The sequence below is a fragment of the Hippoglossus stenolepis genome, chromosome 14, assembly GCF_022539355.2.
Source record: "Hippoglossus stenolepis isolate QCI-W04-F060 chromosome 14, HSTE1.2, whole genome shotgun sequence".
NCBI lineage: Eukaryota > Metazoa > Chordata > Actinopteri > Pleuronectiformes > Pleuronectidae > Hippoglossus > Hippoglossus stenolepis.
The window spans coordinates 1,007,030-1,022,723 of NC_061496.1; the positions used below are offsets into that span (position 1 = coordinate 1,007,030).

The following is a 15,694-nucleotide window of genomic DNA, read 5'->3' on the forward strand; positions in this document are numbered from 1 at the left end:
AGAGTGAATAGGATCCAGTTTAAAAGCCGTGGACGAGGACACAGTCAGCAGATCTGAGACGTTCAAAGGGCTGAGTGGGTCTGAATCTGAACTTAATTATCCTGCTTCATTCAGAACTGTAGGACTCTGTGTTTCCCATTCAGCCGCAGTGACTCACTTCCAGCCAACGCAGCAGCTGCTGGATCATTTAACGTCTCAGCTCGTCCAACATTCAGTCGTCTCTGCAGAGACATCAGGACGTCCAGGTGAGATCAAACTCCTTCCTCTGAGAGACGCAGGGAAATCTGTTTCATCTGCAGCGGAGACATTTCTCTTCTGCTTTAAGATCCTTCAAGAAACTGAAGTAAACTTTGTTGTTTGATGAGAACGTCACAGTGAGGTTAGTCCTGAGAATTACAGTAAATTCAACTTCCACCTTGAACTAGGAGTTTGGTCACAGGATGGTTCGTTGACTGGAGGTCGTCACGTGAGTAAACTCCACCCGTTCTCCAGGAGCAGCGGCCGGTTTGATCACCTGCTCAGTTCGGTGTCTGCGGTGAGTTTCATTCTCAACTTTTCAACCTTGAACAAAGATGTAAGAGCTTCGGTCTCAAACCTGCTCTGATAACAAGAGACAAACACTTTCTGTAACTTCCTGTAACAACACAGTGAAGCTCCTCAGCTCCGTGGTTTCCCTGCGAGGTCAACTCTCTCAGGGTAAAGAAGTCCGGCCTAACGAAGCGACGCTCGTCTGGTCGGATGAGAAGTGACACGCCGGCTCCAGCTGGTGCCCTGCTTTGATCTAGGAAACACCTCCCCTCCCCCCCGCCGCCTGTCCCACGCCACCTCCAGCACCTCCGCTGGGTCGCGCAGATTAACCTCTCGTTTCCTGCAGTGGGCTTTAGTTTGGAGTGAAATGGAGGGTGAAAGCGTTTTCCGGCCAGGAGTGTGCTGTGGCGTCAGTCAGCTGCATGCTGGGAGTTTGGAGGATTTAGAGGAGTTGTGTGGCTTTGAACAGTCGAATGGACTCGGAGGAAGACCATCTGAGTGTGAGGCTGTAAGTCGTAGTTAAACCTGATCAGGATTCTTTGTAGTTATGACAGATTCAATTTGTTAGATTCGGGGTAAAGATGAGAAGATTCAGAGTTTGGAAAAGTCCAAAGGTTCTGAGGAGCTTGACTGGATTTACATGAGAATTATCTTAAAGCTTCTTTAATCAGTACTTTGTATATCAACGGATGAAATGCGTAATGTGAAGAGATCGTAAATCCATCGTAAATCTGAGAGTCATCAGCAGCTCTGCTTCTGTTCGTCAGTCGCAGATTTAAACAGAAAACTCCAGCCTGGACTTTTACTGTGAACAGGAACCTTTGAGAAAACTGTTGGTTCTATTGTTGGTTTTGGTTTAGCAGATATTTCCTTCAGGAGGAGGTGGAGACCAAACACAGAGCCAACAGCTCCAGCAACAGATTTCCACTTTAATGAAACCCAGCAGGTTGTGAGGAGAGGTAGGATGTAGGTCAAATCAGTGAGAGGCTCTCAGACGCTTCCACTTAAGTTCAATTTGTTAAATTCATTAAATCCACCGTCCACACAAACTTTTCTCAAATGACGTCAACAACAACACTCGGCACAGACTTGTTTTTGTTGACAGCTGTAAAGAGAAAAGGGTGTTGGTCCTGTCAGGGCGGTTCGACCCCTGACCCCTGACCCCTGACCCCTGCTCGTCTTGGCTTTCTAATGAACAGTCACAGTGTCGACACGTTTTGATTCCACACACAAACATAGTTTCAAATGAAGTGGACTCAGTGTTTGTTGGGAAGCAGGTTGATCAAACTCTCGTCTGCAGAGGATGAGGATGTGACCTGAAGTCCTCTCTTTCCATCACAACAACTTTTCTCCCCTGAACCTGTGAAACCAGAATCCCAACCTCCTAACATGGCTGCCCTCGGCGTGCTGCTGCGGCTGCTGGCCGTGACGGCCGTCTGCAGCGGGAGTTTGGTTGTGGTGAACTCGGGCGTGGAGGTCGCCAGGGGTCGCTCGGTGTTCGTCACAGAGAAAGAGCTGAAGATCAGCGTGGATCCGGGCGCAGACTGTAAGGTGGAGGTGGTGATGAACGAAGCCGTCACCCAGAGAGTGGGCCGGCTCACGCCACAGGTGAGGACGATGTCTGTGGTGAACGCCGGTACAAACAGAACCAGCACACATTCCGTGTTCTGAGGGTTTCATCTGTCGTCTGCAGGTGTTCGACTGCAGCTTCCTGGAGGACGAGGTCCAATACGTCCACAACGGGAGTCCACTGCTGGACGAGGACACGGTGATGCTCAGAGTCTACAGGTTAGAATCAGTGTGGCTGGAGTGACACATCTGAAACTAGAAGTCATTTAAACACATAATTAATAAATCATTGATTAATAGAACAGATGTTTTCAGACATGAACTGAACCACTGACATGTTCCTGTGAATGAGTCGGACCCGACAACCTGCTGCTGCTTCACAAACCTTCAAACCTGTGATTTTCAGTTGACAGTGATTTTCAGAATCAGAATTTGAGGACGTCAGCTGTAATCTGTTTTGATTTAATGGTTTAAATCTGAATTTATGTCAGAAGTAATTTAGAAACTTCCAGTAAAGTTTGGAGTATTTGAAATAATATGTGTGTGTGTGTGTGTGTGTGTGTGTGTGTGTGTGTGTGTGTGTGGAGGTTCACGTCTTCAGACACGCTGGTGGAGACGCTGGTCCTGCTGGTGCGGGTCCTGGACTCGGGCTCTGCTGTGGTGGAGCTGGGCCTCGTTCCTCTGGTGGTTCCTCAGTTCTACGCTTTGTCCAACGCCATCGACGGCTCCGTGCTCCGCATCAGGACCACGGCCGACCTCGTCTGCACCGTCAGGCTGACGACCACCGACACCAACGTCCCGGCGCTGGGTCAGCTGGTGAGGGAGGAGGACGCCACGCTGAGGAAAGGTACGACACATCTGGACACATCACGTGCTGCTACACACTCAGCGTGTTGCACTGCAGGTAACCATGACGACAGCACTGATGAAGATCTCTCCTAATCAAACCAACTAGATGATTTGTTCTAAAAAGGATTCATTATTATGTAGTTTATGTCCTAACGTCATAAATGAACACTCATCACTATTAAATCTAACAATAATAATTATTACAAACAAACTTTATTCACTTAATGCAATAAAAACTAAATGAAACAGTGAGAAATGGTGAAATCTGCTGAGGAAAAAACAAACTGATAATTAAACAAAAATAACAAAAATAAAATTGTATAATATTTTTTTAAATATAAAAAGAAAATGTGATCAATTGTAAAATGTAAAAACACAATAAAAATAAAACAATAGATACTTAAATTGGGAAAAATTGTTTATTAAAACAGAAAGTAAGACGTAGTTGTTGGTGTAAAGCTGCGTCTCTGCTCGACACTTTGTTTGAACCACTTCTGTAAACTCGGGTTCAGGCAGAGAGACGGCGGCGCTCTGTCCGGGAAACAAACCCTGTCGCCATGACACCAAGGAGGTTCGATTCCTGAAAACCAGCTGCCAGGACTTCCTGAGCTCCGGGCTGAAGTACCAGCACCTCAGTCCTCCATCGCCAGAGATCGACTACATCCCCATCAGGGTGGAGCTGAGGGAGCAGAGCACACGGGCCCTGCTGGAGGTACGAGCACCAGCCAGAACCTGGATTGATACACTGATTTAGATTTTATATTTCAGTGGCAACCAGTGTAGAAAACAGAGCGTTGGAGGAAAATAACTTTTAGAGAAGAGATGTAATAAAGTGCTTTAGTTGATAAAGTACATTTCTGTCATATCCAAGTTGGAAGTGGATGTTTTAGTTCCTCTCAGACTTTGAGAAGTTTATTGGCAGTCGGAGTGTGACATCTCACTTCACGTAGATCTGTGCATGTGTTGTAAGTCTATGATGTTAAAATGCTCTTGTTAGCAGATCTGTCATCTCCAACACGTCTGAGTGTTTCTGCATCATCACATCATGTGTTGATTCCTTTGTGAGACTTGTGTTAAATGTTCACGTCCTAAAAGAGATTTTTTAAAGTTTTTCTTTCGTCTTCACTTTGCTCTGCTCCCAGTCGGAGGCGGTGTGGTTACCAGTTTTGATCCACGGTGCGATGCAGAACCAGCCGCCCCAGGCCGCCTTCATGGCCTCCTTCATCCTGGAGGTGGACCAGTTCATCCTCACGCCGCTCACCACCGCCGCCCTGGACGCCAACGACCACGAGACGCCGCAGGAGAGGCTGGTTTTCAACGTGACCGTCCCGCCCCCCGAGGGCTACGTCACCCACCTGGACGACCACACCAAGCCCGTCGGGTCGTTCACCTGGCAGGACCTCCACGAGATGAAGGTGGCCTACCAGCCGCCCAACGGCAGCCAATCACATCGCAGGAACTATGAGGTACTGGAGCGTGTTGATGATCAAATGAAGTTTGATGCTGAACTTCTTCTAGTCAATGAACAACTAGAAATGATAATGCTGGAAATGTAGCGTAGCAGCAAGAACTTGCATAGATCCTGTTTAAATATGTTTATATTCTCCATCTATGTCATTAAAAGTAATATTTCCAGCCATTAATTGCCCCTGAATCTTCTGATAGGTGGAGTTCCAGGTTATAGACGGCTCCTATATGACCAGCCCACCCATCATGGTGCACATCTCCATCCGGGTGGCGGAAACAAACGCACCCAGAGTCTCCTGGAACATGGGTAAGAAACAGATCCTGAGGTCGGTCGTGTTGAAGTCAGCAGGTTTTATTTATCTGTTGTTCTCAGGTCTGGACCTGTTGGAGGGTCAGTCTCGACCAATCACCTGGGAGGAGCTGCAGATCGTCGACAACGACAACATCGATGGTGTCCACCTGGTGGCGGTGGACGGTCCCCTGCACGGTCGGCTCAGTGTCAGAGGTGAGGGGTCAGAGGTCATGGGGTCACCAGACCGTTTCCAGCATAAAACATGCAGTACTGCAAATATCCACTAGATGTTCTGCAGGTTTGTTAGACCCTGTTTCTAATTAATCAACACCCGGTGGCTGATTTCTCTAAAACGTCCCGATGGAATTTCTTCATATGTTCAGTTGGATGATCTGTATAGAATTCTGTGGTCAGCGATCAGAGGTCAAAGGTCACCGTGACCTCACATGAGTCTGGGTAAAGAAACGTATGTGGATTGAAACCGGTGCCGGTGATTCTAGTTTCCCTCAAGCAGCTCATGTGCTCCCAGGTGGAAAGAGGAGAAGAACTTAAGAACTGTAGGAGCACAATGAAAAGGAATTGAATGTCATCACATAGACTGAGGAGTCTCATCTCCATGAGACGACCCAGGAGTTAAACCTCGGCCCTTTAATCCTGTGCTGGTATTCCGACACGCACACCGCCCTGGGAATTCCCCGAGAACGTGGTCTGGCCTTTTCCGCCCTTTTTGCTCCATGTGTCGCCCATCCGTCAGGGACCGTGGTGTGGCTGGGGGAGCATATGTCTAGTGGCCCTGCATGTGTTTCCTAATCAGGTGTAAAATGGGGCCGCGGCCACTTGGTTGGCCAGGGGCCGTGGCGGCGCAGAGGCTGCTGCTGCCTCGCTCTCCGTCCACGTCTGTCCCTTCCAGCCCAGCGCGTAGGGAGACGGCCTCTTTGTCTCTAACGGGAGCGGCAGCGAGCAGATTGGAGGGACTTATGCTATTTCATGCCACCGTGCACAGGGAGCAGATGCACTGTCCCCAAACAGGTTTTCATGCTACCAGCTCTGAGCGGGGGGGGGCAGGGGCCCTGGGGGGCTCAGGCAGGGAGTTAACCTTTCATGGCTCCTTCAGACGTTTAGAAACAGGACAGTTTGTCTTCTGCTGAGTCTCCGGCTCGTTTCCTTGAACCCGTGGCTCGCTGAGCAGCTTCTCTGTTTCCAGCAGCTGGTTTAGTTTTTTAACATTGAAAATATGAAAAAATAAGAGAAAATGTTCCTGATGCAAATACAGATAAAATAAAATGAAATAAATTTAAATAAATGAAAAAATAGACAAAATCCGACACACATGGTAAACCTTCAACCTTCCTTCAACTGGGAGGTAACTGGAAATATAAAAGGCCTTGAACCAATTTGACCAATTCTCATTTCTATCACAGCAGCTTATGAAAGTGCAGAACAGAATCCTCACAACTTATATTCAACACAAATTCAGGTATAAAGAACATGAGGAATGTGTCCAGACAGTCGTGTGTGTTTACAGTGTCGTTTCTTCATCTGCATTTCAAACCTGAAACTCTTTCTGCTGCCGTAACAAATAAACACAAACACAGAACAAGTGATGGCGGTTTAGAATAATACTTTAATACTAATAATTCATTTTAAATTATTTAATTATTCCTCTATTGGTTGAGTTTCGAAGCCTGAGGCAAAAAGAAGCAAAGAAGTAAACCTGTTATTACGGAGTGTCAGTAATTCAGAGATCTGTAATTCATTATAATCTATAATCAAGAATTGTAAAACTTTGTCGAGGCCTTTGTAAACTTTGTAAAGTTTTGAAGTTCGACCATGAACCTAAAACATATTGAGTTTACAGACGTGATGAAGAGACGCAGCTGATTGTCTCTGTTTAACAGTGTTTTAGTTGGAAGTGAAACTTGTCCCATCAGGCAGGTTTCCACCCTCCTCCTCCTCCTCCTCCTCCTCCTCCTCCTCCTCGGTTCAGACTCTGTTCATCTGCTGCTCTCGTTCAGAAGCAGGAAGCCGACAAAAGTTTGGCGGCGCTCTGCACACGTGTTGTGCGTGCGGCCTGTAGGAGGCAGTTAGTGGATCCTCCGGTGGAGTTGTGTCTCCGGGGACGAGGAAGCTGCTGCTGACCCTCGGTGCTGCGACTCGAGGGCGGTGACGCTGAAGCGTGGGGGGACAGTCACTGCAGGCTCCGTCCAACGCCTTCAGCCAAATGGATGGCTGCCTGTCCCACCACACACTCCCTGTCTGAAACACACACACACACACACACACACACACACACACACACACACACACACACACACACTGAGTCGTCCCAGCTCGTTTTTTCCTTTATGGGCCTGTTGCCCAACGCCACCTTTGGGCCCAATTACCAAGTTGTTTCTATCACTTGGACCAGTAGCCGGTTCCCCTCGGTAAAGTTGCTAATGAGGTTCGGGCTCGCGACCGCTCGTCTCTCAATCTGTCTGCTGACCTTGCCCTTCTGTCTCTCTGGCAAACGCAGGGAGACAGGAAGCCCCCCATCCTGGCAACGGGACGGCCACCGGGAAGGACGCCACATTTTACCCCACCGGTGTTCACAGCACAAACCCCAGCCAGCGCCTCGCCGCGCCTTCAGGCGCTAAGAGAAACTTGTTATTTCCAAGTGACAATGGGAGAAAAAGCAGCGCATGTGTCGGGGACGGTAATTGAATCAAAGTGCGAAGCTTTGGCTGGAAACTGGAGGCGTCCGCTGACAACAACACATGTCCGCCAGTAGGACGCCAGTCATGTGACGCTCCGCTGTTAGCGCTGTTGTACGGTGTGAGGGAGGCCAGCCAGCAGCAGAGAGCTGACAGATGGACGTGGCCTATATTTCATTTATGTAGGACACACAAGTTTCTCATCTTTAGTCCAACTCTTCATCCTGACATCGATATCAGATACAAATCTGACTTTCACAATAAAAGTTATCAATAGAATGAATTATTTTCACTAAGCTCCAGCTAAAGATACAAAAACTGCATCTACACTATATTTACTTATAAATTAAAACCAACATGTTTCCTATTGTATTGACAGATAAAAAAGATAATCCTTGAGATAACGTATATGATGTGGCGCTACACAGATAAAATGGAGTTGTGAAATTGAGCGATTTACGCTTGTGTGTTGCTTTTGTATAATAATTATAATTTTAGAACGTGAAGTTAATTATAATTAATATTAAGCCACAGTCAGTTGTTGACGTGTTGTTTCTGTTTCACACTCGGTGTCTGGCAGTTCAACTCGTGTGATGTCAGGAAGTTTGAAAGCTCTAATTGTTCTGATAATCTCGGAAGTTCACATCCTGATGAAGTTCTCACGTTCTCCTCATATATATATGAAGAGAACGTATATATATATTGATACTGTTCTGAATGATGCGTCTGTGTTAGTGAGGTTTTTAACACATAATAATCCTTTGTGGGATTGTTTGGATGTTTTCATTTATTATTATACGACTATGAGATTTAACTGCTATATAATCCTGTTTCAGTTCACCTGCGTCCTGCGTTTCCCAGACAGGAAGGCGTTCATGTTCCGAGTGCAGGACCTCAGGGAGGGCGTGGTCGTCTACCATCACTCTGACAGCGACACCACACGCGACCACGTCGTCTTCCGCATCAGCGATGGCCGGCACAGCATCCGACACAAGTTCCCCATCAACATCCTGCCCAAGGACGACTCACCGCCGTTCCTCATCAACAACGTGGCGGTGGAGGTGCAGGAGGGCGGCGCCGTGAGGCTGGAGGAGATGATGCTGTTGGCCTCCGACCTGGACTCCAGCGACGACTACATCCTGTACCAGGTGGTCTCCTCCCCCCGGGCGGGGCAGCTGGTCAGGAAGACGTCCGCCCAAGAGGCAGGTGAGGGAGGAAACTCAGAAACACGCCATCAACGCCAAGAACATGTATTATGTGTGGGAGGAGTCCAGGTCAAAGGTCACGAGTTCAGACAAAAGATAGAAATACAGAAAGTCTGCACGTCCAAAAACATCAGAGCTCGAAACACATCATGTTTCAAATTGATTTCAGACATTAAATCTGATGTTTTAACTTCTTCGTAGGTTTTTAAATGTTTCACTTTAGATTTTTTCTGATGAAACAGAACAAAAATCTAACATCTTCGTATTGACGCCAGAAAAATGTCATAAAATAAAGTAATTTTAAATAAAGAAAACCAAATATTTATCATTTATCATCATCAGTGTGCCTCAGCTGCAATACAAAATGTAGGAACCCTCATAAAGTATCATGTTGTGTAAGTACAAAAATAAAATATACATATTGTCCCTGCATGTAGATAAAATAGTATTATATATATTTATAAATAATAATGTAATAATAATACAATTTATTAATTACACACAGGTCCAAGGTGCTTTGCAAGTTAAAAGTAAAGAATTGAAGGTAACAGTTCAAAGATAAAATGTAAGAAGGGCACAAAGCTTTCGAGCAGAAATATAAGAATGGAAAGGGTCAAAACTAAATAAATATTATATATTATAATATTATAAAATGATTAAAACAGTCGCTAAGATCAGAGCTCGATCAAAAGTAAATCAATAAACAGCTGATCACTTATTCCACAATAGTATTTATTATAATATGTCAATAATATAATAAGAGAAGATTCTATACATTTAGTAAAAGTATTATAATAATGACATCGTTCGCTGCAGCTTCTCTAAACGTCTCCTCATGGACGTACAGTTGTTAACGAACACTGGAGTGTGTTGCTGCACACGAGGTTTCGTGTTGGCGCTCGTCATCGTGGCGTCACTTCCTGTGCAGGAGTTCCTGTGGACAGCTTCCTGCAGAGGGACCTGCTGCAGGGTCACATGTTCTACCTGCACTCTGGAGACGAGCTGTTCGAGGACGCCTTCGACCTCACGCTGTCCGACAGCCACCAGCCGCCCAACCTCTCGCAGACATATGTGAGTCAGACACATGAAGCACGTGAGAACAAACACACACAGACACTCTGTCTTACTTTCTGTCCGTGTTACAGACGGTGGTCATCCACGTGTTCCCGGTGAAGGACCAGCTCCCGGTGGAGGCGTCCGGCAGCGTGCGCTCTCTGACGGTGAAGGAGACGGAGGTGGTTTACGTCACTCAGTCCCACCTCCACTTCACAGACAGAGAACATCCAACCACGGACCTGAGCTACACCGTCACGCAGCCCTGCTTCAGCCCACTGCATCCTGGGTAAACACGGGAACCTCCTGTTCAGGCTCATGAGAACAAACAGCTTCTCATCCTCTTTGTGTTTCAGGCTGATGGACGCAGGACGTCTGTTCTACACAGACACCGCCAACGCCATGAGGAGGGACCACATGGTGCCCGTGTTAAAGTCCTTCACACAGGTCCACAGCACACACGTGTTACTGCATCCTGAAACACACACACACACACACACACACACACACACACACACACACACACACACACACACACACGTGTTACTGCATCCTGAAACACACACACACACACACACACACACACACACACACACACACACACACTGACACACACACACACACACGTGTTACTGCATCCTGAAACACACACCCACACACACACACACACACACACACACACACACACACGTGTTACTGCATCCTGAAACACACACACACACACACACACACACACACACACACACGTGTTACTGCATCCTGAAACACACACACACAGGCACACACACACACACACACACACACACACACACACACACACACACACACACACACACACACACACACACGCGTGTTACTGCATCCTGAAACACACACACACACACACACACACAGGTTACTGCATCCTGAAACACACACACACACACACACACACACAGGTTACTGCATCCTGAAACACACACACACACACACACACACACACACACACACACACATGTTACTGTATCCTGAAACACACACATTTAACATGAATCCCCCTGTTCTCCCAGCATGCAGTGAACCACATGAAAGTGGGCTTCATGCCTCCTGTGGAGGACATCGGCCCGGCACCGCTCTTCGTCCAGTTCGTCTTCTCCGTCAGCGACCACCACGGCGCAGCATCTCCGGCCTCCTCTTCAACATCACCGTCACCCCCGTGGACGACCAGGCCCCAGAGGTCAGAGGTCACACTCACCACGTACCACACAGGATAGAGTTAGTGTGAAGGTCCAGATTCTGACCCCTGCTGTGGATCCGCAGGCCTTCACCAACCTGCTGCGGGTGGAGGAGGGCGGCGAAGCCTTTTTGACCGAGGAGCACGTCCTGGTCCGGGACCGAGACAGCAGCGAGGAGGCGCTGAGGGCGGAGCTCCAGAGGACGGCTCGCCACGGCCGACTGGAGCTGCAGGGACGAACGCTGCTGCAGGGAGACGGGTTCACTCTGCACGACCTGAGAGGACTTCGACTCAGGTGAGACACTGTGTGAATGAGAGTGTTCTTCTATCCTTCTGAGGACCTGCTCGGTGAATATATCTGTATCTGAACATCTAAGTCATCCGTCCATGCGTCAGTAGTTTATTCGTCTGTAGTTAACTAATAAAGTTTGATGTTGCTGCAGGTACATCCACGACGACTCTGAGACCACGGAGGACGAGCTGAGTCTGAAGGTGACGGACGGTCTGAACTGGGCTCATGTGGTTTTACCGATACAGGTGAGTCTACCTGCGGCAGGAACTCACAACAAATCCATAGTGACCATGTGACCACAGTGACGACCCCCCCGCCCTCCTTAGGTCCTGCCGATGAACGACGAGCCTCCCCAGCTGGGAGGAGGTCTGCAGGGGGAGCTGAGCTGTGAGGAGGGGGGGCGGGTCCAGGTGACGCTGGACTACCTGTCGGCGACGGACCGGGACAGCGACGACTCCAGACTGACCTACATGCTGGCACGGACTCCGGGTCGAGGCGAGCTGCAGAGAGCCGGACTGACTGTGGACAAGTTCTCCCAGCAGGACGTGCTGCAGGGACACGTCTACTACGTCCACACAGGTGACCACGCGTCACGTGACCCCGCCACATGACCCCGCCACATGACCACGCGTCACGTGACCCCGCGTCACATGACCCCGCGTCACATGACCACACGTCACATGACCCTGTGTCACATGACCCTGCTCCTCTTGTTTGTGCTGTGTAACATGTTTTGTTTATTTCATTTGTGTTCAGGAGGAGAAATCGGACCCGAGCTGGTGCTCGACACCGTCACCCTCATCATCTCAGACGGCGAGGCTGGAGGGACAGAAGGCTGTTGCCATGGGGACGCCCCGCCCCCACCTGTCCCCCTCCACGGCACGCTTCCCGTGTATGACCTCAACATCACCGTCCTCCCCGTCAACAACAAAGTCCCCTCCATCACTCTGGGTGAGACGTCTCCCTCTCTGTGACCTCGTGACCTTCTTCACCTCGACAAGAAAAGTGCAGTGACGGTGGATGATGCTCCAACACACGTTTAATCTATTCATCCAGATTCTCTTATTGATTCTATCATTAGATATATCACTTGTAAACTTATTGTCAAGAGAAGAACAGTCGACCTCAGACTTGACGGGTGTGACCCTGACGACCTGAGGAAGTGTCGAGTCAGCTGTTTATATATGAGCGTTCAAAGCTTCAGCACTTTCCTGTTGTTTGAAGTGAAGACAGAGACGGAACGTGGACGATTCACCGGGTGCACATGTCCCCTGTGTCTCAGTTCAGCCACTGCAGCCTTCAGTCGAACCCAAATGAGACGGTCTGGTCGTCTTATGAGGTGTGTGTGTGTGTGTGTGTGTGTGTGTGTGTGTGTGTGTGTGTGTGTGTGTGTGTGTGTGTGTGTGTGTGTGTGTGTGTGTGTGTTGATGCCAACACCTCCTGGTCTTCACTGCTGACAATCCTCTTAATGCAGCAGAGCAGCTCTGACCCCGATGACACGCCGTCACCTATCAGTCCAACACACACTGCACGGGGAGGGGTACGACACACACACACACACACACACACACACACACACACACACACACACACACACACTCTCTCTCTCTCTCTCTCTCTCTCTCTCTCCTGGGGAGGGAGATAGTTCTCAATGGAGTCGGAGCCAAGAAGAGGGATTGAAGGAGCTCTGTGGTTATCAATGGAGACCAGTGACCACTGGGACACACTGGGATGACTGGTGTGTGTGTGTGTGTGTGTGTGTGTGTGTGTGTGTGTGTGTGTGTGTGTGTGTGTGTGTGTGTGTGTGTATGTCTTTGTTTACACACTGCAAACAATCTGTGGTAACTTCTTTTGTTTGCTCCTACGTTCAAATCGTCTTTGTTTTTGTTTAGAAAATGTCAAACAGATTATTTCACTTTTTGAAATTACAAAACAAAGACTAAACCATTGGGCCGACATCATCCCGATGAACACGTTATGTTATATATAATATATTATATTTTGAAACACAACATAATCCTCATCAACACAAGAGAAACATGTAAATCCCGTTGTTTCATCAGGTTGTTTTTCTGTGCAGCTGAAACATTAGTTTTCATTTCTTGATACAAACATTTGCAGTCGAGTTGATTTTATTAAGAACAGTGAAATATTCTCTCTGCAGCGTTTTTGTCATCAGATGAAATAATTTAGTTTTGATTATTCCTGTTCTTCATATTGTTCATTCTTTAAGTTTCTTAAAACAAAATAATAACTGACATATAAATAAATTATGATAATTCTTGATTTTAAGACAGAGAGCCCAAGAATAGAAATGGGTTCTTGCTCATGTACCTGGTCCTGCATTCATACATCCCAAAAGTATTAAGGATCAAAGTTTACATAAGTACCCAAAGTTTAACTAGTGATTCTGCAAAATGGAATATACATTTAATTATAATAATTGTTCCATGAATGAATTTAATTCTGCAGCTGATGAAGATGAAACTGATTCTGTTGAATTTATAAAAACAGAATCTATTAAATAAGGGTAATTTTATTATTTCAGGGAAATTAGTTTAAATAAAGTTTGTACAAACACAATGAACCAAAGATATATTATATGAAAGTGTGTGTGTGTGTGTGTGTGTGTGTGTGTGTGTGTGTGTGTGTGTGTGTGTGTGTGTGTGTGTGTGTGTGTTGGCACTGATGTGTTTAGGTGAAATCTGTGTATTGTTTGCTGGCAGCCTATTGGGTGAGATAATCATGTCCCCGTGTGTGTGTGTGGACAGTGGACAATGAATGTCTTTAGAAAGTAAAAGAGAAAAGAAGCGCTTCCCTCGGTCACAATAGCCGATGTGTTCTCGCCGCCTCGCTCGGCGGATTACTGCTACCAGGATAACTCTAATCCTGCAGGCACACCTCGCCATTCATTCAACGCCGGCTCCGCCAAACAGAGCCGGGTTTGGTGGTGTTAGGGTGTGTGTGTGTGTGTGGGTGTGTGTGTGTGGGGGTCTTGGTGTAATTAATTAGCAGTGAATAAAGACGCAGAGTAAGAGCATTAACGCAGAGAAACGAGGAATCCTGCTTCGCCTCGTTTCTTATTGACGCAGGACGCTGGTTTATCAGCCAGATCCAGGACTGTCTGTCATTAATAACAACACAGTGTATATATATGCACATTTCTATACATTGACGCTGAGCACATAAACATGTTGTGAGGTTCAGATGTGTTTCCTAATTAACAAGATGGTGCCTATTCATTATCAGCTGAGAGAGACGGAGGGGGACAGACAGTGGGACAGATGTGGAGGTTGGACGGACGAATGAGCGGATGAAGAGAAACTAGAAAACATTCACTGAGTTTGAAAAGGTCACAGACGACTGTTTGACTCATGTGTCGACCGTGATGTTGAAAGAATCATTTCCAAAGTTTCATTTTCTCGTTATAAAAACATTGAATTTAATAGTTTTCTCTTTTAAAACTGTGACATCTTGAAAAAAGACGTCTAGTGGATGAAGGACCACGAACAGATCACCTGTTTGAAGTTAACTGGTCGATCACAAGCTCCTTCAGGGCGACTCCTCAGCTGCTGTTTCCTCGTTCCACAGAGTCGAAGGTCCAGCTGAGATGTGGTGTCTGGTCTACGGAGGATTTACAGTTAGTTCAGATCTTTACACACCAAATACGCATTGTTCGGATTTGTTTTTTGAATCCGTCATAAAAATCGTCACACACAGAAACATTCCACACTGAGTCCGATGTGTTTCATTCTTCTATGGAGGAGTGAGGTTGATTTAGTTTCTTCTCACTTCTTGAACATTTGATTCCTGAGAAGCTTCAGGATCGGAGCTGAGAAAGTGTCCTCATCGCTTCCACGTCTGTTTCAGGACGTCAGTGATTCAGGTTAATTCTCCACCAGCTCTGAGAGCATCATTCAAAAGAAGAAACTCATTTCTCTGACCCAGTTGATCCTGAACAGCTCAAACCATCGCAGCAAATGGAACCTGTTCAGAACTTCAAACTCCACGTGTAAACGTGACTGAAGTCGTCCTGAGAAGGATCCACCTACTGGATCAAACCTGGAACTACACACATGAAGGACTGTTAGACACAGAGTCGAGCTGCTGTGACGCACTCGATCCTCGAGACTGAGACTCAACATGTTTTTCTTTTCAGGCAAAATAAACTTAAGGAAGCTGCCGTTTGTGAACTGTCCTCATGTTACTGAGCAGCTTGTGTCTTGTCCCAGGTGAGTCCCTGTTGGTCGTGGACGAGGGCTCCTCAGCATGTCTGTGTGGGGGGGTCCTGGGGGCCTCAGACCCCGACAGCGCCCAGGACCAGCTGACCTTTCACCTGGAGACCCCGCCGCTGCACGGCTTCCTGGAGAACACGCTGCCCACGCCTGGATCTGAGAAGAGCAACGCAGGAGTCCGAGTCGGTCAGTGGGTCTTTCTCTGTTTGTGAGGACATTGTTCACTGGTCGTCTGTTTGAAGGTGAACATCTGGATTGAAGTTGTGACGGTTGAGGGTTCGAGGCTGAGAATCCATCA

The 15,694-nt window shown here is 47.4% G+C and overlaps 1 protein-coding gene across 1 annotated transcript in view; it reads left to right on the forward strand.

Annotated features, from left to right (window-relative positions):
* The first annotated feature begins 252 nt into the window (after positions 1-252).
* The window catches only part of frem1b (Fras1 related extracellular matrix 1b), a 29,314-nt gene continuing 13,872 nt past the window's right edge, over positions 253-15,694 (forward strand). Inside the window, 19 exon segments of the mRNA XM_047342767.1 lie at positions 253-535; positions 1,901-2,136; positions 2,222-2,316; positions 2,685-2,944; positions 3,459-3,658; positions 4,089-4,412; positions 4,612-4,720; positions 4,787-4,918; positions 8,260-8,604; positions 9,532-9,674; positions 9,749-9,945; positions 10,013-10,103; positions 10,706-10,808; positions 10,811-10,872; positions 10,956-11,164; positions 11,313-11,406; positions 11,488-11,740; positions 11,918-12,112; positions 15,394-15,582. Coding sequence (XP_047198723.1) covers positions 1,918-2,136; positions 2,222-2,316; positions 2,685-2,944; positions 3,459-3,658; positions 4,089-4,412; positions 4,612-4,720; positions 4,787-4,918; positions 8,260-8,604; positions 9,532-9,674; positions 9,749-9,945; positions 10,013-10,103; positions 10,706-10,808; positions 10,811-10,872; positions 10,956-11,164; positions 11,313-11,406; positions 11,488-11,740; positions 11,918-12,112; positions 15,394-15,582 — 3,220 coding nt within the window. The 5' untranslated portion in view covers positions 253-535; positions 1,901-1,917.